The sequence below is a fragment of the Canis lupus genome, chromosome 13, assembly GCF_011100685.1.
Source record: "Canis lupus familiaris isolate Mischka breed German Shepherd chromosome 13, alternate assembly UU_Cfam_GSD_1.0, whole genome shotgun sequence".
In the NCBI taxonomy this organism is placed as follows: Eukaryota; Metazoa; Chordata; class Mammalia; order Carnivora; family Canidae; genus Canis; species Canis lupus.
Window position 1 is genome coordinate 29,094,664 of NC_049234.1, and position 21,984 is coordinate 29,116,647.

The 21,984-nt window shown below is 36.3% G+C and overlaps 1 protein-coding gene across 4 annotated transcripts in view; it reads left to right on the forward strand.

Annotated features, from left to right (window-relative positions):
* Positions 1-21,984, forward strand: part of EFR3A (EFR3 homolog A) — a 105,473-nt gene that overhangs the window by 30,396 nt on the left and 53,093 nt on the right. For 2 of the 4 annotated variants that reach the window (XR_005368728.1, XM_038555535.1), the window contains exons 2-7: positions 6,804-6,880; positions 11,328-11,455; positions 12,833-12,983; positions 14,959-15,080; positions 18,530-18,679; positions 19,246-19,383. Coding sequence is in view for 3 of the 4 variants with exons in the window: in XM_038555535.1 (XP_038411463.1) it covers positions 6,804-6,880; positions 11,328-11,455; positions 12,833-12,983; positions 14,959-15,080; positions 18,530-18,679; positions 19,246-19,383 (766 nt within the window). In the remaining variant the exon portion in view is untranslated. Of the gene's footprint in view, positions 1-6,803; positions 6,951-7,325; positions 7,448-11,327; positions 11,456-12,832; positions 12,984-14,958; positions 15,081-18,529; positions 18,680-19,245; positions 19,384-21,984 lie in introns of those variants that run through there. The other 2 variants (XM_038555536.1, XM_038555537.1) reach the window with 2 other exon arrangements.

Sequence of the window (21,984 nt, forward strand, 5' to 3'; positions counted from 1 at the left end):
TCCAAGACTGCCATCTAAGCACATTTGAAGAAGGCCTGTGGCAGGCAGGGTCCAGGGATACATACGGTCTTAGAAGTGGAGATGAACCACATGTTACATCCTAACCGTGGTGGAGACAGGTATGAGTACTTTTCTTACCTGGTTGCAGCTCTGGTTTCTGTCATCCATTGGATCCTTTCTTATTTCTTGTTTAAGCCAACATCAGATGAAATGGAGAATTGTATTTTCTGGTTTTAGTATTTGTGGTAATTTCGTTCTATATGGTGGCTCCAGGTTTTCAAATGGAATCTTGTAGGATTATATTTTCTAAAACCCAGGATTATTCAATATTGTTTCTCTTTTAGATAACTCTGCTGAGTAATATTTAATTTTTTTCAGTTAAGTATGATAGTATACTATAAACTTAAATCTAAGTTTAAATCTATAAATTGACTAGGGAGAATGTCTATTATTTTTTTTCTTTAAAAATTGTGATAGTGGAGAGAAAACAAATGTGGAGTATAGACAATCATTTGTTGACTCAAAAAAAGCTTTTTGCAAAACCCTGTGGATAGTATATATCTCTATGTAGGTTTGAAAGTATATCAGAAATTTGTCTGCATTGTGCCTGTTGTATAGCCAAGTATTGCCATGTAATGGAAAGAGCAACTTTTTTTACTTTTTTTTATTTTTATTTTTTTAGATTTTTATTTATTGATTGATGAGAGACAGAGAGGCAGAGACACAGGCAGAGGGGGAAGCACACTCCCCGTGGGGATCCTGATGTGGGACTGGATCCTAGGACCCCGGGATCATGCCCTGAGCCAAAGGCAGATGCTCAACCACTGAGCCACCAGGCATCCCGAGCATCTTTTTAAAATAGAATTGAGCTTTAGTTCCATTTATTGCCTTTGTTGTCCTCTTTTTCCATGAGGTTTATGTGCCTGGGAATAAAGAACAAGTAGTGAAATTGAGAACGAAAGGAGAGAAGGTATAGAATTACAAGTGGAAAGAATCGTGTAATAAAATATTCCTCTAATGGATTAAAATCCTCTTAAAAGGAACACTTTCCTGAAGATAAGACTATTTTATTCCCGTTTCTTTGACCCCATATCTAATTAGTCACCAAACTCTTGATGCTTCCTTTGTGCCACCTCCCACGTTTCTTCCTTTTTAAGCTGTGGGCCATTAGAAAATGCATTTTGGTTTTTCCATGTGTCATCCTCCATAGTGATGTTTGCATTGTTCCGTCTGACTATAATTGTCTCTCCCTGTCCCGAGTTTATCTTTATAGTTCAGTGTATTTGTTCTTCATGGGAGCTCTCAGCTCAAGTTCAGTGTCCTTCATAAAATCTCTCTTCACTTGAGCTAGAAGTGCTTCTCTTTCTTTTGAACTTCTATGAGTGACCCTTATAGATTGGATATCCCTTGTCCTTAGATGTTTTCCAAATCTTATTTCAAAATCAGTTTTTAAACCTTTGTCTTTTTACAAAATTACCTTTTTAATCCCCTGTAGTTCTTTACATAGTGGCTGTATACATGTTGAAGGGCAGGAATAACATCCATAATATAGGCTTTATGTATAGCATATACATGTATGTTTATGTGTCTATGTACATTTCTATATTAAGTTTTTGGTACTTGGGAGGGGTATGTATGAGTGGGACTGTAGTATTACTGAGTGTTTTTAGTTATTATTCTAACATTAACTGAATAAGTAACTTGACTTTTAATTTTAACCTTGGAGAAAATATATGTGTTGCTGACTTTTAATAGGGTTCTGGATACCATAGAGCTACAGTTTTTGGAGTGATGAATTTGTAAAATCTTCTGAGAGAGTAACAGTCTGTCCCTTTTCACCTTGATTATGGATGGCCGCCACTAGGTCTAAAAATAAAACACGAATTGTTTAAAGTGATTTAGTGGACATTGTCATCTGTTTGTCGAAGAAATCTTGTTCTGACATGTAGTGTTTTGTGGTGGACAGCGTACTTTCTTGATGATTATTTTGAATCTTATAACACATACCAGAGTAGATAATAAATTTATTTAATCTGTTAGTGAACTTTGGGTCTTCATTTAATGAAGGAACATTTTTTTAAAAAAGATTTTATTTATTTATTCATGAGAGACAGAGAGAGAGAGAGAGAGAGACAGGCAGAGGGAGAAGCAGGCTCCATGCAGGGAGCTGGATGTGGGACAGGATCCCGGGACTCCAGGATCACGCCCTGGGCTGAAGGCAGGCGCTAAACCACTGAGCCACCCTGGGATCCCTCTCAGTGAAGGAACATTTTAATAAATGTCTCCTATATGCCAGACACGCACAACAATGAATAAGGTATATGGACTTTATATCTGGTGGTAAAGGCAGGCATGTATATAAATAAGTATAATAAATTGCAGATATACAGTGAAGGCATAAATGACCTAAATCCTATGATCATAGCCATTCCCATTTAAAAGTATGAAATTTAGTAAGCCCTAAAAATGCCAGTGAATTCCCAGTATATTATTTGAAAGAATTAATTGAGATAATATAATTGCTGTGTAGAAGATACAGATACCATTATATTCTGCTTCTATAGATCACAAAACAAACCTATTTTAAAGTCAGTTGGTCCTCATAATAGGATCCAAGCATTCTTTAACTTCAATGACAATGTTAGTAGTAACTTATTTTTGTTTTAGAGGATAGCTTTATCCAAGTTCCCAGTGCTATGTTGGTGTTTAATAATAGAGACAGTAATTAATAGTTAAACAATGGAGGCTTTAGTAATTTCCAGTTAGATTTAACTTGTCATTGAAAGTATAAGTAGCTTATTTTAAAAGGAGTCTCTATTAATCATCGAAATCCCCCAAACTCGCAGAGCTGCATAGGAAGACAAATGTCATCGCAAACCAGAAATGCTCATCAGTTACGCAGAATTCTCCCAGAACCTTCATGGGCTCATGTGCCTGATTCATCCTTCTGTCATTTCAGCTCTGAGGTTTTCTGTGCAGCTACTCAGGTCCTACTGTGAATGCCTCTGTGGGTCAGGGTGGGTTGGAAATTCATTTTAACACCTCACCATCGAAGAAGAAGAAGGTTGCCAGAGGTCAATACAGTCATACCTGTGTGTGATGAGGACCAGGAGACATTGGTGAATCCTCCTAAGAATGATGGTAGGGGAACTCAGAAGAAATTCTTGGAGTGTCTTTAAAAGAAGTGGTTAATTCAGCAGTATGCACAATTTGCTTAAAAATGTATTACATGGCTTCTACATTGTAGGTCCTGCATACGTATATCGATTTATTAGTACCCCTCACCCTGAGAAGTAGGTAGAGTGGTTGTACTCAGCCCATTAATCAGAGTGCTCCATGGGCCTGCCTGTACACTACTGGAATAGGCAGCTTGGTACTTTTGGGGGGTCAGTTTTTTTGTTTCCATCTGTGCCCGTGTTCCATTTTTCTGTAGTTACCACTTTGGGACTTCCTGTTTCTACTGGCATATCATAAGCAAAATTCTGAATTCCACCTGCTTCAGGAGAATAGAGGACTCCCTTCTTATGTACTAGAATTAAATGGTAACGGAAGAATTCCTGTTTGTTGTTCAGACTTGCCAGTTGCATGAGGCATGCTGTGATATGCTTAGTCCTTTCGAAAGAGAAAGTTGGGAATGGGTCAAAAATAGCATGGTTTAGGGCTCAGATGAGGAGTTTGTTGGAAGGGATTAGAAGAAAGGATGAGGAGGAATTGAAAGAATGTTTTAAGGAAAAAAGGTAAGTAGCTTTATTCTCCTATTAAACTGTAAAAATCTGCTTTTATTAGACTAGCAACTAGCTAGACCAACTAGCTTTGGTCTTGGCAGCAGAATTTGATATGGATATATTATCAGGTTCTTGATAGCTTTACACTTGATGTCAGCAACTAGATAGATAAGTTACAGTCCATTAGTATCCTCTACTAATTAATTACAAGTGAAGTGAACCAAAGGTACTTCCTGAGCAGTAGGGAAAGGATCCAAAAGCAGGAAGATCGACTAGAAAATACTCTCCTACAACATGAAAGACTACATTCAAGTTCCTGCAGCAGAACTCGACAAGCCTTATGAATTGACTTCAACAAGGGAGTCAACCCCTTTTCTGTGGCTGAGTAGGTCCAGTTATTTCATTTTACTTGTTCTTGTGATGTTTATGAGTTTAGTATTCTCTTCTTTAAGTAGTTAATAATGTTTCTTTCATGATTACTGATGCCACAGTCATTTTAACCTTATGTTATCATCAATATGTGATCGCTTTATAGAAATCTCAATAAACTGAAAAATTTTAATTCTGGTTTCATGTATCTTCTCTAAATAGGTAGCTTTTCATGTATAGTAAGTAGTCAAGAAGGTATTTCTGTTTCATTTTGGGTCTTCTGGAAAAGGTCACTGTGATCATTACTTCCCTGTATGTCGTGCATTCCTAGTCTGGGAGACAGACTCAGTCTTCCAGTTGTGGTCATTTGTCACAGTTTGTGGAGAGCTAAAATGTTTAGTGTAGAAATTGTCTAGTACTTGCATAGTGTGGCATTTACCCTTTGAAGTCGTCTGGGCTGGACTCTGCTCAGCTGTGCTCCTTAGCAACTGGGTGATACTGGACAGATGGCCTCTCTAAGCATGTACCCTTTTAACCCCATACTGACTGTTTGGCGATTTCCTGTTTACTCATGTTTCTGTGAGTAGACCTGAGCTTTCTGAAAGTAGGAGCTGGATATGGTGTGTATTAACAAGTTCACATCTTTTCTAAAACCTCTTTAAACCAATATATAATATCCAAAAGTGTCAATGTGAGGAAACCTAATAGCTCTTAATCTTTTCTTATTGAAAATAACATAATTTTCCATTTTGATGGGGAACTTGAAGCAGTGAGACTTGTTTTTCAGTCCCTTTGCAGTGGTAGCAATTCGAGCGTGCTATATTTGGCCTTGCATTAGTGTTAGCAGAGTATTTGTCTTAATCTTCTTATCAGGTTGCAAGCTTTTTTCATCATTGCATTACCTAGCTTGGTGCTCTGTATAATAACCACTCAGTACATATTTGATTTTATTTCATTAATATTTATCTGAAGTATTTTTATATTGGTTCTGATAGAGAAATACTATTTTAATTGCTTACTGGGCTTCTACCTCCCTCTCCTCCCCGCTTCTTTTCCTGTAATAATAGGACCAGTGTTTTTGTTTTTGGATTCAAAAAAGAGTTCAGGTGTTTTGGTGTTCGTTAATCTGAAAAATTCCCCAGTGGACTCTGGAATTTTTTTTCTTCTGTTAAAGTAGAAAACATCCTGAACAATGGATGGCATTTTATACTACCAGCACGTGGTGCCAACTATATATTGCTGACATTAATTCACTATTTTTAAAATAAGTTTATAGACTCAAGGGCAGGGATCTTGTCTTTTACACTTTCTTATGTCTGTGGCATCTAGCATGGTCTTAGGCATGTAGTAGGTACAAATTAAGTATTTGGGTATTGACTGATTTGACCACTAGTCTGTGTGGTGTTGTGGGAGGAACATGGGGTTACAGAATTAGACACCAGACTCTCACCCAGACTTGCTGTTGAGTAAGTTACTGAGTCACTTCTGCTGCACTTCTCACGCCTGTAAAGTAATGGGAATAGTACTTCACCTGTTTTCTAGAAGTCTTATTATATATGCACAGTGCTCTGTGATCACTAAAGATGCTGCACACATCTTAAGTCTGTCTTGTTTTTATCACTTTATTAACTCTGTTCCCCTGCACATCTGGACTCAACCTTACTTGTTTTACCCATTGCTGGGTGCTCAGTTGACATTTGGTATATGACTGTGTGCGTAAGTGATGTGTACTTAATGAGTAAAATGAGATCTGGAGAAGTTGTCTCTTGTCATAAGCTTACTCAATGAGATAGTAGAAGTGTGCTTAGATCCGACTTCTCTTAACTTCCAGCTCAAGCAGTCTTACGTACCATGTTTTGGTTTCTAAATACATGCAAATGCACACTTACACAGAGACACACATACCCCAGTTTCATGGAAATAATTTTATAAGACTCCAGACCAGCATTCCTTTTACTAGTTTGAAGGAGAAGAAAACTGATCCCTCTCACTAACATGGGGTTCTTTCCAGATAGCTGATGTGCTTTACCCAAGACCATGTAGCCACTTAAGGGAAAAAATCGAAATGAACCCAGGTATTTTGGATCCCAATCCATTGCTCTTTCCAAGATACCAACTGAAACTTTACAGAGCAGCCTTTGAGCATTTTTGAAATTCCTGGACTTTGCTTTGAGGTTGTTTCCCCTTCTAGCGTAGTTCCTTATATGATGAATTCAGTAGATACACGTATTAATTGTTTTCACCAGCCATGCTGGGTGCAGACTGTCTTTCAAGATTGCTGTGGCTGGGGCTGTGAGTGGATTGGGCCAGGCATGGGAGTGTGGGATTGGAGGGTGCAGAAGCTGGTTGGACACAAGATTAGAAAGTAAGGGGGTACAGATTATATATTTGCTTTATAGGGTGAACTTGGTAGGGGTGTGTGTGTGTGTGTGTGTGTGTGTACACACACACGCACACACATACCCCTAAATGATTTGATTTGAAACTTTGGAATAATTCATTAATATATACTCACTTTGGCCTGTGTCTTTGGGGAGGGGAGAGGACATTTTTCATTTTAGTACTGGAATTCGCATTCCTGTTCTCTGTTACTACCAGTTTGCAGTTTTTATTTGAAGTAACTAAGTAATATTCAGAAACGTGAATTTCGGGGTCAATTTACAATATGAGTAATCTTTGTACTTTGTGATTTTATTCTTTTTTCAACAGGAGTGTGTTGCTGCTGTTCTGCTTTGCGTCCTCGCTACAAACGCCTGGTGGACAACATATTCCCTGAAGATCCAAAAGTAATTTGATCTACATCTACTGATCCTTCTCTTTGCTGACCCATCCTTCCCCCCTGCTGACCTCCCTAAGGTTTCCCTAATTTCATTTCTCTACTTTTACCCCTAAATCTCATCATGTACACTGCTATTTTTATATTTATCTTTTTCCCCACCTTACTTTTAAATGACCCATGCTTGCTTGTCTAATTTTCAGATCCTTTTCATAGATTAATGTACATTTGGAATGATGGACAGATGGTATTCTCTTGTCTAGAGAGTTCCTATATTTAATACTTTTCAAAAATTTATGAGCTAGTGCCAGGTTATTTGTACGAAAGGCTAAGAATATAACTGTGAACACTGACATGGTTTTCTGCTCTTACCGAGCTCACAGACAAGGAAATTGGCGATTACAGTATTGTGTGAAAGAAGCTGTGATAGAGAGATGAAGTACCCCGCACTCCTGGAGTAGGTCAGAATGGCGCCTAATGTAGGCCTGGAGAACACAGGGCTGAAGGAAATGAAATCTAAGCTAAGGTCTGAAGAGTAAATAGTTTGTCCACACGGTTTTCAGAAGAGAATTGAGAGGTACAGGAATATTCCAGGCAGTTTGTTCTCTTTTTACTTAAATGCTTTTAAATTTTTATACTGGTTACTTTATTGTGGAAGATTACTGTTTTCAGAGCAGCTGGATTTGAATGATTTTGTTTGATACTGCCCTAAATTTTCCAAGATTCCTTTAGTCTAGTGTTAAATGGATATGAACAACAACAACAAAAAATACTAGATAGGTTTGATTGCCTTATTTTATCTTTTTTTTTTTTTTTAAGATTTTATTTATTCATGAGAGACACAGAGAGAGAGAGGCAGAGACACAGGCAGAGGGAGAAGCAGGGAGCCCGATGTGGGACTCGATCCCCGGCCTCCAGGACCACGCCCTGGGCCGAAGGCAGGTGCTGATAAACCTCTGAGCCACCCAGGGATCCCTGATTGCCTTATTTTAAATTGTAGCCAGGACAGATGCCTGACTAGCTTAGTCCACAGAACATGTGATTTTTGGTCTCAGGGTTATGGTTATAGGTTCAAGTCTCATGTTAGGTATAGAGATTACATGAAAATTTAAAAAGTGTTTACAAAAAAATAAATATAGCCAATTATAGAAACCTTATTGTTATCTTAACATTAATTTATATATTTCATGATATATGAAATATCTCATTTTTAATCAAATTTGATCTAAATGTTCAGCCATTTAAAAGAGGTTAATCTTACATACTATTGGCTGCCAGATACCTGGATAATTTGTCGCAGATAAAAGCCCTAAGGTATGGTACCTGCCTTTAGTAGCTTTCCATCCATTAACTGATGTAAAGCAACTGCATACTAAGTATTAAATCACAATGCATAAGTCAGTAAGCAAAATGTTAAGTAAAACAGGTGGTAAAGTTTTTGCCTTTAAAGCAGAGAGGTTTTACTATGGATGGCATTCTTTGGGATGCATTCTCAGAGGAAATGAGATTTGTTGAGCTTTGAAGGATGTGTGCCATCTGGAGAAGTGAGATTAGTCTCTTTGTTGCAAGTGAGGGGTCTCAAGAGAAAAGGCAAAAGGGTGCAGGAGAAAGCAAGGGGTACATTTGAGATCAAGAACCTTTGAAAAAGGTTTATATAGCCTCATTGTAGAGAGTGATGGGTAGTAATCTTGACCACAATTTCTGATTTGAAATTCTAGTCATGTCATTTAATAGACTGAATATTCAGATCATTGCCCTGAGGAATCTGGGACACATGGTTACTGAAGATAAGGTGGAGACCAGACTTTGGAGGAATGTGAATGACAGACAAAGCTTCTGCTTTATCTATTTTAACTACTAGGCAGTGAGAGAGTTTTGAACACTTGTGACCATGAGAGTGATGACCCGTAGATTAGATTACATTAGTGATGACAGGTAGAGAATGGTTGTAGAAAGAATCTTTATTTTTGTCAGGTACTGATTGATTGAATGCCAAGCATTTGGATAAGATTTGTTTAAATGGAGATTTATAAAATGATTTTTAAAAAGTTTACGTGAACCTTGGCATACGTGTGGTAATCATACCCATTTGGCTTTATTCATTTTAATTTATCGACCACCAACAAAAAAATATTGTGGTATAACCAAAACAGATCAGGCAGTGGGTGCCCAGAGTGCAGAGGTCTACATATTCTAGTCCCTGCCTTGAAAGAGTGATCCCGTGAAGGGGACAAATAACCAGACCATTTCTTATAATTACTAGCCTTGTGATCTTGGACAGGTGCCTCAGTTTCTCATCATGAAATGGAAATTATAAATAGTATCTATTTCATAATATTCTCATGAGTATTAAATGAGTTAATATAATTCTTTGCTTACCTGTTCTTCCCTAGTGTCTATGACAGTGCCTGGCACATGGTTAGCACTTGATGAGTATTCATTTAATGAGTGAAAAACAGTACAATAAAATAGAATAGGATAAGTACATTGAGCTAAAGAAACGTATAGTAAGAGCCTTGCACCCAAGCTTTGAAGGACATTTGGGAGGGTGCATTGAAGGCCTTTTGGAGGACATTGAGATCTGCAGGATGAGGAGGAGTTATCCAGGTGAGTTAGAGAAGCATCCCCAGGCAGCATTGAGTTGAGTGAGAGAAGTTATGCACAGATGAGTCAAACTATGATTCCTTCAGTGCATGCTGCTTTTTATAATGTTGAAAAGCAGAGCAGTGGTTGCCTTGGGAGGAAGAGATGAACTGCAAAGAATATGAGGAATCCTTAGCAAATAATGGAAATATTTGCATCTTGTATGTATGTATGTATTTATTTATTTAAATATTTTATTTATTTATTCATGAGAGACACAGAGAGAGAAAGGCAGAGACACAGGCAGAGGGAGAAGCAGGCTCCATACAAGGAGCCAGATGTGGGACTTGATCCTGGATCTCCAGGATCACACCTTGGGCTGAAGGCAGCGTTAAACCACTGAACCACCCGGGCTGCCCTGTATTTTGTTTTTTAGTGGTGGTTTTATAGATACACAACTGTCATAGTTCAAAACATGTACTTGGATATAGTTTATTGTATATTAATTATTCTTCAACAAAATTAGTAAGGTATAAAAAAATGGATTAGAGAAGTTGTATTCAACTGATGATGTGTAGGAACCAATACAAAAGGAGAGGTTAAAAAAAACAGGAAAGAGAGAGGCTAAACTATTGGAGCCATGAAAGGCAAATAGTAAGAACATAGGCAAACTGATTTCTCCAAGATGAGTCCTCCAAAAATAGGGCACTTTCACTTTGCATGTGGCATGGTTTCTTAATTCAGCTTCTTTTGACCTTTTGATCCAGTTAATTATTTGCTGTTGGGTTAGCCTATGCATTTTGGGATGTTTATTGGCATGCCGAGCCTGTACCACAGATGCCAGTACACCCACCATCCAGCTGTGACAACCCAAAATGTTTCCAGACACTGCCCTGAGATAGGAAGTCACCCTGGTTGAAAACCACTGGTCTAGAGGGTACTGAGAAAACAGGGGTATTTTGCCAGTAAATTCTAATCCGATGATTTCCATCTTCTCTGAGAGGAAGAAGAGCTCATTTGATGTCAGAGAGGGTAGAAAGGTGGCAAAGTAGCAAGTTTGAGGAAAACCAAGTAGGTAAAAATAGGAGGGACTGGTGATGGAGCAGTGGCAAAACAGAACATCGAGGGGCCAGCTGAAAATGCAGATTGTAAAATTTTTAGTTGTAGAGTCACCATTTAATATAATTTCTATCTGCCTTCCCATGTCCTCCACCAGTCCTAAACAACATTTAGTTATATGAACTATATATGACCAACATATAATAGATGATGTAGATTGATCATTGATTTATTGTCTGAGAGTGAGGAGTACGCCTGTCACCTTTTAGAGGGCAGACAAATGAGAGTTTGCCAGTTCCATACCAGGGGCCTCTTGTTTTCTTTAATAGTGGCTGAGCAGAGATTCATGCAGTTCTTAATACTTTCTCATTTATTAATTAAAAGAAGGCTTTATAATGATAATCAAGTTTTGAGTCATTTTAACATGTTCACTGTTGTATATGTAAAGGAGTAAAATAGGCTTAACAGCATAGTATAAGATTTCAAATTGAAATAAATCTGTTTGAAATCTTTTCAGTAAAATTCATTCCATTCCCTACATATTGCAGTTAGTTGAGCTGTTTCTCTATTTAGGAAAGTGTTAGAATAATTCATTGCATGTGAAGGTATATTTAAATATTCTGCCTAAGTGGGGGCATTTTTTTAACTTTCTGAAAATTGTATATCCAGAATGGTAAATATTTACAGTAAGGAGGTTATAGCCAGAAAGGTTTAGCATAACTAATGGATTAATCGTGAATCCAAAAAGGGGACATGTGAATGAAGCAAACAACACTTAGGAGTACAAAAAATAACTTTGTTGTTCTTATTTTTAGGATGGCCTTGTTAAAGCAGACATGGAGAAATTGACATTTTATGCAGTATCTGCTCCAGAGAAACTGGATCGAATTGGTTCTTACTTAGCAGAAAGGTTGAGCAGGGATGTTGTCAGACATCGTTCTGGGTAAGGAAACTAATTGCTGCTTAATACTGTATCTCTGAGAACTCCTCCTAGGCTAAATCATTCTATGTATTGTTTTGTCATCTAGTCATGCAAAGATAACATGTAGAGGATAAAACCCTGTAATATTTTATGAGGATATGTGTAATGCCATAGATATTTGCAGCTTTTATTACTTTCCTGATGGTCATGTTTGTTTTTTTTTTTGTTTGTTTTTTTTTGATGGTCATGTTTTAAGAATAGACACATGCAAGCTAATAGAGTTGCCTTTAGCTTAAGCATCCATAAGTTTTTGGTATTTTAATATTTCTTTAATGGAAATAGTAGAAATTGACTCCTTTAGTGTATTTTTACCTATCAGTAGTAGAATAATAAAAGAGAACATTAGGCTCAGATATTAAGGTCCAGAGAATGTAAGTGTGCTAATTTGGAACTGTGCTAGCTATATACTTACCTATAAATAAAGGTCTGCCATCTTAATCCATTCTCTATGCTTAACAGTAGTAACTTGGATAATTTGGGTTATAAATAGTTTTCCATATTCATTTTATGATTCTAGTTTTCTTAGAGTAGTCCATTCTTCGAGTGATACTGGTTTTCTATGCTTCTCTATTGTTACCTTTTAGAACATTTTAGCAATCTAGAATTATTGAAACAAAGTTATCTAAAGTCAATTTTAATTTTTAGTGTAAGCTTTAAATCTGATGAATTGTAAGGTTAAATTTATTAGATGTTTCCTTATGATACTCTATTGTTGCTGGTGATGTTTTATATTCAGATTTACAAACAGATTATATTGGAAACTTTAGACACATTGCTTTTTTTTTTTTAATTTTTTTATTTATTTATGATAGTCACAGAGAGAGAGAGAGAGAGAGAGAGAGGCAGAGACACAGGCAGAGGAAGAAGCAGGCTCCATGCACCGGGAGCCCAATGTGGGATTCGATCCCGGGTCTCCAGGATCGCGCCCCGGGCCAAAGGCAGGCGCTAAACCACTGCGCCACCCAGGAATCCCAGACACATTGCTTATAGTAACTATTTTGGGTCAGATACAAAGATAGATGGTTAGAAGTCTGGAAATTAGAAGATGTCCATGTTTCCAAAGAAAAACATACACAAAGCTAATGTTAAGGAAGCTCTGAAGAGTTTGGAAAGGAGAAGAAAATGGAGTAGTACAGCATAATTTTTGTACACTTCAGCATGAGGGTTATTATATAATCTGTGATCATTAGTGTTTGTGAGAAATAAGATTTTACTTGGGAACTACTAAATTTGCCTTTCTCTGTTCTGCGCATTTGCATATAATTATTCCAATGAAAAGCACCTAGGAGAATTTAGAGAGCTAGAAATGCTTTGACATTATTTTTTTCTTACACTTAGGTATGTTTTAATTGCTATGGAGGCGTTGGACCAACTTCTTATGGCTTGCCATTCTCAAAGCATTAAGCCATTTGTAGAAAGCTTTCTTCATATGGTAGCAAAGCTGCTAGAATCCGGGGAACCAAAGCTTCAAGTTCTTGGAACAAATTCTGTGAGTAAAACTGTTCTCTAACTTTCAGGTTAATTAGCGTATCTAGACTTGATTTCTTCTTAGAATGTTTTTACCTGATAAAATGCTCTTGTGAGGGACATGTGGACAGACAACGCAGATGTGGGTGGTTAGAACACTGTTCCTAGGGGTGTCTGGCTGATGGAGTCAGTGGAGTGTGCAACTTGATCTCGAGGTTGTGTATTCGAGCCCCACTTGGGGTATATATAGAGGTTATTTAAAGATAAGATCTTAAAAAAAAAGAATAGTCTCTAGTTTTTTCTGTTGCTCCTTGTGAAATATGTGATACTAACCAATCGTAAGGAGCATCAGGAAATCTGTTGGCCATAAAGTAAGTTCTTCAAACTCAGAGGCAATATGATCTTCTATAAATGATCATTTGGTCTCTGTTGTTACTTGCGACTTTCAATAAGTGAAAAGTGAATAAAGTTTCCCCTTCTAAAAATTTTCCAGAACATTTAAAATTTTAATGGTCATTTAAAAAACTTCTGATTTATTTAAAAGTAATATGCTTATTATAGCACATTAGGAAAATCAAAACAATATGAAAGAGTAAACAAGACTCCTGAAATTCCAATATCTAGAAGTAATCTTTCAATATTTTTCTTTTTTCAATATATATTAGAAAGTGGGAAACAAATTATAGGTAAACCTCTGTGTGTTTTTTTCCCCATTTACATTTTTGAGCATTCCCTGATACAATTTAAGGTTTATTTTCATGAAAACAGGGATACTTGGTGTAATATTTTCTGAAACTTTACATGGTCAGTGTGTAGTATGGGAATCCTGACAATTGGAGTCCAGTCAAATCCCTGCACTCTAATGCCAGTCCCACCACTTATTAAAGTGTCACTTTGGACAAATGATTTCACCTCTTGAACTTCAGTGTTCCTATCTATAAACTGAGGATAATGATACATTCCTTACAGGGCCATTGGAATGATTAAATCATGTCAAAACACGTAGCACAGAATATGGGACACAATAGGTAATGAATGTCAGTTTAATGTCAACCAAGTGTAGTATTTGTGACCTTTTTCTAGATAACATGGATCATATAAAATTATTTAAAAACTGAGAACTTAGCTCTGGTGGAATTAATTTAAATTGTTTTGGTATCATAATTTCATTTTCTCACATTGATTCTATCCTTATTTCAGTTTAGTTTTCAGGAAAAAATTGGTAAATTTGGTTGAATCCTTCTTTTGGGTATAGCCTTTCAAGCTGTCAGCCATATCCTAGCAGGTGTTTACATATATTTAAATATGCATGTAAAATATGTTGCTTTGGGCTGTACACAGAAGTAACATATCACTGAATGAATGGAAAGCTAATGAACAAAGAAAATACATAATAAGGAGCCTTAGGGCCAGGTCTGTGACATAGGTAGGGTATTTGAAACTTCCCAAATGTGTGGATATTTCTTTTTTGTTTCTAGAAAGGAGTTAGAATGTATTTTATCATCTCAGTATTTTCTTCTCTGTTGAGTGTACATTTCCTTCAGTTTATGTTCCCTTTCCATGTCCCATCTTATTGGTATGAATATTACTCATTCGTGTGTTAAGTCACAGTTGTCATGGAAGATTTGCTGCTCATGATTAAAGAATAAAATTTTCTGCAGGTTTGGGCCTGAGGTTATCACTGAAGCATAGTCAGTATCTAGGAAATGGAGAAGAGCTTTAGAGTAAGACCTTTGCTTCTAGAGAGTGGGATCACTCACTCAAAAGAAACTGAATTAAAGTGTTAAAGTTAATATTTATAATGCTATATTCTTGATTTTCTCAAGTTTATTAAAAAATTCCTTTTATCTATATGTGGCATTTGTGGTATGTGTTTCATTTGCAGCTTATTTGATAGTTCTTGTTAATGTACCAAATAATAGATGAAAGTAAATGTGTTTCATACGTTCAAAAAGGCACTAACATGTTTATATTGGTTTTTGTTTTTTTTTTTTTAGTTTGTCAAATTTGCAAATATTGAAGAAGACACACCATCCTATCACAGACGTTATGACTTCTTTGTATCTCGCTTCAGTGCCATGTGTCATTCCTGTCATAGTGATCCAGAAATACGAACAGAGTATGTATTATTTTACTGTTATGACTTATTATTTTTAACTAGCTTTTAGTGGGCAAGCTATAGTGTTAGTTTACACAAATCAAAACAAATGGAGAACGATATTTTAAGACGGTGAAAGAAAGCTGAGAAGTGATTTACTAATTGTTTTCAGATACAAACACGCTGGCATGCCATAGGTATAATGAATTTTCCTCAGTTTAGTATTGGCCATATAGAGTTAATGGTGTTATTCCTTTTTTATGAGTGTAGAGCCTTAGAAGGAAGAGATAACTGTAACTATCTTACTAATTTCCTCTTTTTTCCAGTTACCATTAAAAATCTTTTTTTTCTCTCCCTAAAGGACATTTTTAAAATGTTTTATAAAATTTGTCTCTGTTATGGGACACCTGGGTGGATCAGTTGGTTGAGTGTCCGACTCTTGATTTCAGCTCTTGTCATGACCTTGGGGTCCAGGGATTGGCAGGATAGGGCTCTCTGTGCTCAGCAGGGAGTCTGCTTAAGGTTCTCCTTGTCCTTCTGCTTCCTCCAACCCCTCACCAGTTCACAGGCTCACACACGCTCGCTCTCTCTCAAATGAATCTTAAAAAAAAAAAAAAAGGGGGGGGGGATCCCTGGGTGGCTCAGTGGTTTAGCGCCTGCCTTCAGCCCAGGGCATGATCCTGGGAGACCCGGGATCAAGTCCCACATCAGGCTTCCTGCCGGGAGTCTGCTTCTCCCTCCACCTGTGTCTCTGTCTCCCATGAATAAATAAATAAAATCCCATGAATAAATAAATAAAATCTTTAAAAAAAAAATTGTCCCTGTTCTCAGAGGCTGACATTAACTTTTTAATGGGGCAAAAAGGTATAAAGATTACTTAAAGAAAAGGATATTTTGTTTTTTTGTTTTTTTTTAAGATTGACAGTTTTGTTTTCTTTTAAAATACAGTAGATATGCAGAATATAGTATTTTTTTGTTTAGTATTATGAAGAGTAGTAAACTATACACAGGTGTTTCTCAAATTTTGGTTGAAGTGAGTTTCACATATAAACCATTGTAGGTGAAAAGTGTGATATCCACAGTATTTATGAAAGGACATATTTAATAAGCTCAAAATTTAGGGGTATATGGGTGGCTCAGTCAGTTAAGTGGCCAACTCTTATTTCTACTCAGGTCATGCATCATCTCAGGGTCCTAGCATCAAGCCACAGATTGGGCTCCACACTCAGTGGGGAGTCTCCTTGGGATTCTCTCTCTCCTTCCCCTCCCCCCAAATAAATAAATAAACCTTTAAAAAAAAGTTCAAAATTAATTACTTAAGATGTCTTATTTTTAGGTATGTACTGCCCCCTAGTGAAAGATCTTGTCTTTTGAACATATTTTCACCCAATGTTTTTGACTAATGTTTACAAAAAGAAACTTGAAATTTTTCTAAATATAAATGAAAAAGCCTTATGGTACTTTTTCCCAATTTTGGGTCTTTCCAGAATTATATGATATATGAATTCCAAAATGGCATTTTGTTTGAATCGCTATGAAACAAATCAATGAGTGAGCTAAAATGCTTTTAATATACAGGGTTCAATTTTTTTTCTCTGCTTTGTTGTAAGTAAAAGTCCTTTTGATTTTCTTCTAGCATATTAATACTCCTTTTTTAGATTCTTAGTTACTTATCATTCCCTTTATTTTCAGCAAAACTGTATCAAATAGAATTCAGGGGGCTAGTAAACAGGGCTGAAAACTTAAGATCTTCTTAACATATTTACCCTGCAGAAATGGTTTCCACCTATAAAGTTGTATGTGATAATTTTAAGTTCTATTTTCCTAAGCAGCCTTTAGTTATGGTAGCACTTATCATTAGCATCATAATGATAGCGGGAACACCCAACACTTACTAATTACTGTGTGCCAGTTTATTTTATTTAATACTTCATTGGCTAACCACTGTACATAAATTAACTCATTAACTCCTTTAAGTCCTTAGAACATTCCTGTGCTTTAGGCAAGACAAATTCTATTTTACTGATGAGGAAACTATAAAATTCCTTTAAAGTCATGACTAGAATATATTGGTTAGGCCAGATCCTGATCTGAATTGGGTGCCAGCTGTGTATCTGTAGTAGCTATAGATCGTTCCATCACCATCTGTTGCCCTCCCATTTAGGCTTCTGTGTCACCACGAGGTATCAGCGCCCCCTCCTTGTTTGTTTGTGTGCTCCGTGCCATCTCATGCTTGGTCCTTTCATCACCGAAGGAGTAACAGCAGGCTAACCAAGCAGACACCACAACAGTAATATTAGGCTTGCCTGCTTGTGATAACTGTACGAGAGTCTCTCAAGTGACATGTATAGACACAGCTTCCAGATAGGCAAAATCTGTCTTTATGTCTCCTGTTCACTTTCTTACCTGTTCATTATCCTGTTATCCTGTTCTCCGTTGCCATTCCTGAATGCCTATGTTATGTCCTCATGGGTTTGTAAAGCACGGTCACCCCCTTCCCCATATCTTTCATTCTTCAAAACCTGTAACTATTAGAAACTATGCGGGGTAAGCTGAATAAACCTCTGTTGGTGAATATTTCCAGTAGTAGCAAAAAAGGCGGTAAATGATAATCAAGGGCAGGAGAGGTTCTCTCCCTGTGTGGATAGATTTTCAGCCATACATATATGTGATATATGTATACGTGTGTGTGTATGTGTGTGTGTGTGTATGTATATATATATATATATATATATATATACATACACACATACGTGTGTGTATGTTTAAAAATGGCTGAGGTTATCTGTACTCCCATTTTGATAGTTCTCATTTGTCACAATACCTTTATGGGAACCTGTTTAGTCTTCCATCCGTGTGGACTGTGGGAAGTGAGAGGCCTTTGGAGAGAAACAGTGAAAAAGAGGAAGCACTGAAGGGTGTTGAGGAAGAGTGAAATCCTGTTTCCACTCACTTCTGAGACTCCTGGGCAAGACATGGAGAGAATCTAGTTCATACTGGTTTGAATTATTATCATCCCCTTAGGAAAATTTAATGCTTTTGATTAAATTCTTTTTTATTGAAAAATAATAATAGACTTGATATTATTATATTTTATGGCCCCTTTAAACTTTAAAATGCTGATTTTTAAAAGATGGTATTCAAAGTAAATCTTGGGATGCCTGGCTGGCTTAGTCAGTATAGCATAGAGTTCTTGATCTTGGGGTCTTGAGGTTGAGCCCTGCATCAGCTGGGGGGAATGGGGTGGGTAGTGATTACATTAAAAATTAAAAAACAAAAACATAAAGTAAATCTCTTTTGGAACTGCCATATCTCTGTCTTAGATTTTTGAGATTTTAATTTCTTAGATTTATTCTGTTATTTTCATTTTGTTGACTTGAAATAACAATATTTATTTGGCATCCATTCTCTTAGCTAAACAGTCAGACTTGTTTAATCTTTCTTAGGACTTATTTTTTTCTTTTTTATAGAATCCGAATTGCTGGAATCAGAGGTATTCAAGGAGTGGTTCGCAAAACAGTTAATGATGAACTCCGGGCTACCATTTGGGAACCCCAGCATATGGATAAAATAGTTCCATCCCTCTTGTTTAACATGCAGAAGATAGAAGAGGTTGACAGGTATTGGATAAAGATATTAGGGTTGAGGGTGGTTACTTTTGTATATGTGTATTTGTGTTTGCTTGTCAGGATAAGCAAGTTTTGTCTTTAGTATTGTATAAATAGTGGTCTCGTAAACTTGAATGAGTTTAAATATGTGCCCTTTCTGAAAAAATTATTCATTTCTAGGCTTAGTAGACAACATATTCTTACTCATACATGTAAGGTTTTATTTCTTTTAGAATAAATTTATACTTGCTGCTTGTTATTGAGCATCCAAATGCTGTTTGAATTAATACTAAAAGTAGCAAATGTGTGAAACAAATTATAGCTGAACATCTGTTATTCTTTAGAGATCCTGGATGCTTTTTCTTAGGCAATTAGAAGTAACCAAAAGAATACTGATAATAATGATTGCTTTGTCATTTTTATAAACAAAAGGTTAGACTGTGTTTCTTATTCTTAAGTATTTTGGGAAAAAAGGAAAACATTTTAACATTTCTTGAGTCAAGTCTGTTCTTTTAGTTGTTAGAACTGGTGCTAGAGTTCTTGCATGCAGCTTTCTTCATTTCCCTTTTCCCCCCCAGTCGTACAGGTCCTCCTCCTTCCCCTTCTGCAACTGACAAAGAAGAGAATCCCGCTGTGCTGGCTGAAAACTGTTTCAGAGAACTGCTGGGTCGAGCGACTTTTGGGAACATGAATAATGCTGTTAGACCAGTTTTTGCGTAAGGAGTTGGCATTTTCCTGGTTATTTGTGGCTGGGCCATACTGATTCTGTGTTCCTTTACTTAACAGAGGACACTTTTTGTGAGCATGCGTGCATTACTACTGGAAAGTGTAGTAGCATTGTAGGGAGAGTACAGGAGTGAACCCAACATCATGTGTTTGAGCGCTGTTCAACCACTACACCAGCTTTTTCCCCTTAAAAATGAAATACAATCATGTGCTTGATAGTATGAGTATCATTTATCGTGAATTTCTACTGCCAGCATTTAAAATGCATATGCACAGTAAAATATTAACAGTGTCCTAGTGTGATACATCTTGTTTAGTAACTTCTATGGTCATTTCCTTCTAGTCCCTGGCTTCTGTTTCTTGACTGGCTTTCTCCACTGGCCAGACTACCTTAGTGCATGTTCACTTCTCTAAATTTTGCCTTATATCTGTGACTGGTCAGAGCAGGAGTATTGACTGTCTTATTGGTATATCTGTTTCCCCCTCAGGGAAAATATATTTGTGAACTTTGAGTTTCTCCACAGAGATATTATCTCTTAAGACTTGTTGTCAAGCTTCTTTTGGTGTTCTAACTCAATTATCAGATAATACATCTACTGCATAATATTTTGTAATTTCTGGCCATTTTTGCTGATTTTTATTAATCATTTGCCCATCATTTTCCCTTCCTGACTGTAATAAAGTCTTAATAGCATATATAAAGTTGTCTAACATCCCAGAATTCTTTATATAAGGCAGATATTTGGGTTTAAAGTTGAGCTTTAGTTATAAGAGTCTATAAACCACAAAATTATATTAAAATTACGAGAATCATTAGGTATCCAAAAAAATCTGTGATTTCCCCCACTGCCCAAAAAAGAAAAATTGAAATCTGTTTAATGACTGGGCTTATGGAAATGCTAGTAAGGAAATAATCAAAATTATGTCAGATATAACTAAAGGTAACTAAAGATTTATTGTTTAGTGTCCAGACCTGCTGATTTAATATTAGAATTCCAGTTTTTATCGTAATACTTTTATTAATTGAGAGGTAATATATAAGGCCTTTAAAATCTAGAGAGTGATCCTGGAAGAAAAAGACTATTAAATTAACTGTACTTGAGGTGGGTAACCTGAAGTGGGCTATGTTTTTTATTGTGTAGAACTTGATGGCCTTAAATCTTGATCATGTGTTAGTTAATTAAGTTGTTAATTAAATATTTAATTATATATTTGCTAGTTAATGAGCTAATTAAATATTAAATGCCCTAAGTAAGATACCAGGTATTTTGGAGACTATATACACAAATAAAGCTTTCCTAGTCCTCAGCAAACTTCTGGTGGATGATTGACATCCACAGTAATTTTAATACAATATGTAGGTTATAAGAAAGGGCCAAAATGTGCTGTAGCAGTTCAAAACAAAGAATTCACGTTGAATTGGGGTTATTGGGGGTGATCTTTTTTGATACTTAGGTGGATAAGCAGATTTTAGCTGGTTGAGATGCATGAGGAGAGGCAGAGACGTGGATTTTGAGAAACAGATTAGTTGATACCATTAACTGGAGTATCAGAGTTGAAAGGTTAGTGTAAAATGACAGATAGTTCAAGCCACACTTTAGGGATCTTATAGTTTTATATTTAAATCTGTATGGAATTCGTGCTTTTAGCTCAAAGATGTGAAATGACCATAATTGTCCTTTGAGAAAGTTAATCAGATGAGCTATGAGGATGGATTTGAGCCAGGGCCAGTATGTCACGAGGTTACTGTAATAAAACTCTGGACAAGGTGGAAGAATCAAAAGTAAATGGTACCATGTTTGAAGAGGTAAATAAAGTTCAGTTTTCTGCCTCTTTAGCAAAGTGGTTTTGAACTTTATAGAAGAGTCATGATACATTTTTAACTTCAGGGGCATTTTACAGCTTCTTTTAATGATAAATGACTCATTTTAGGAGGTTTTGACTTTAACCCTGCAGTTTTTTGTTTGTTTTTTTTTTTTTAGGAAAAACAGTATTTCTTTATGTACTATTCTTAAATACTTAAAAATGTATCCTGCTATATTCACTGTTTATTAAAAATGTGATATTCAAAATTTCTGTTAAATTATTTTCCTTACTAGATCAAATAATAATTGAAATAAAAAACCTGCTTGACTGTCAAACTAAAGCATTTTTTTGGAAGTAATTTCCCAGATCAGTTTTCCTAACTTACGAACTATTTTTTGTAGTCATTCATTAACTAGAAATAAATTGCCCGTTAGGAAACGAATCTTTCTTACTACTGGAAGATTTCTATGAGGTACTAATTTTGCAAAGTATGCTACACTGTTGTCATTTTTACTCTTACTTAAAAAAAATTACTTAATATATCATTGAAATACTGTTTTTTTTTGTTTTGTTTTTTTTAAGATTTTATTTATCTATGAGAAACACACAGAGAGAGAGAGGCAGAGGGAGAAGCAGGCTCCATGCAGGGAGCCCGATGTGGGACTCGATCCCGGGACTCCAGGATCATGCCCTGCACTGAAGGCAGGCACTCAACCACTGAGCCACCTAGGCATCCCGAAATACTATTCTTACTGCATACTTTTTTTATATACCTAAAAAGTTAA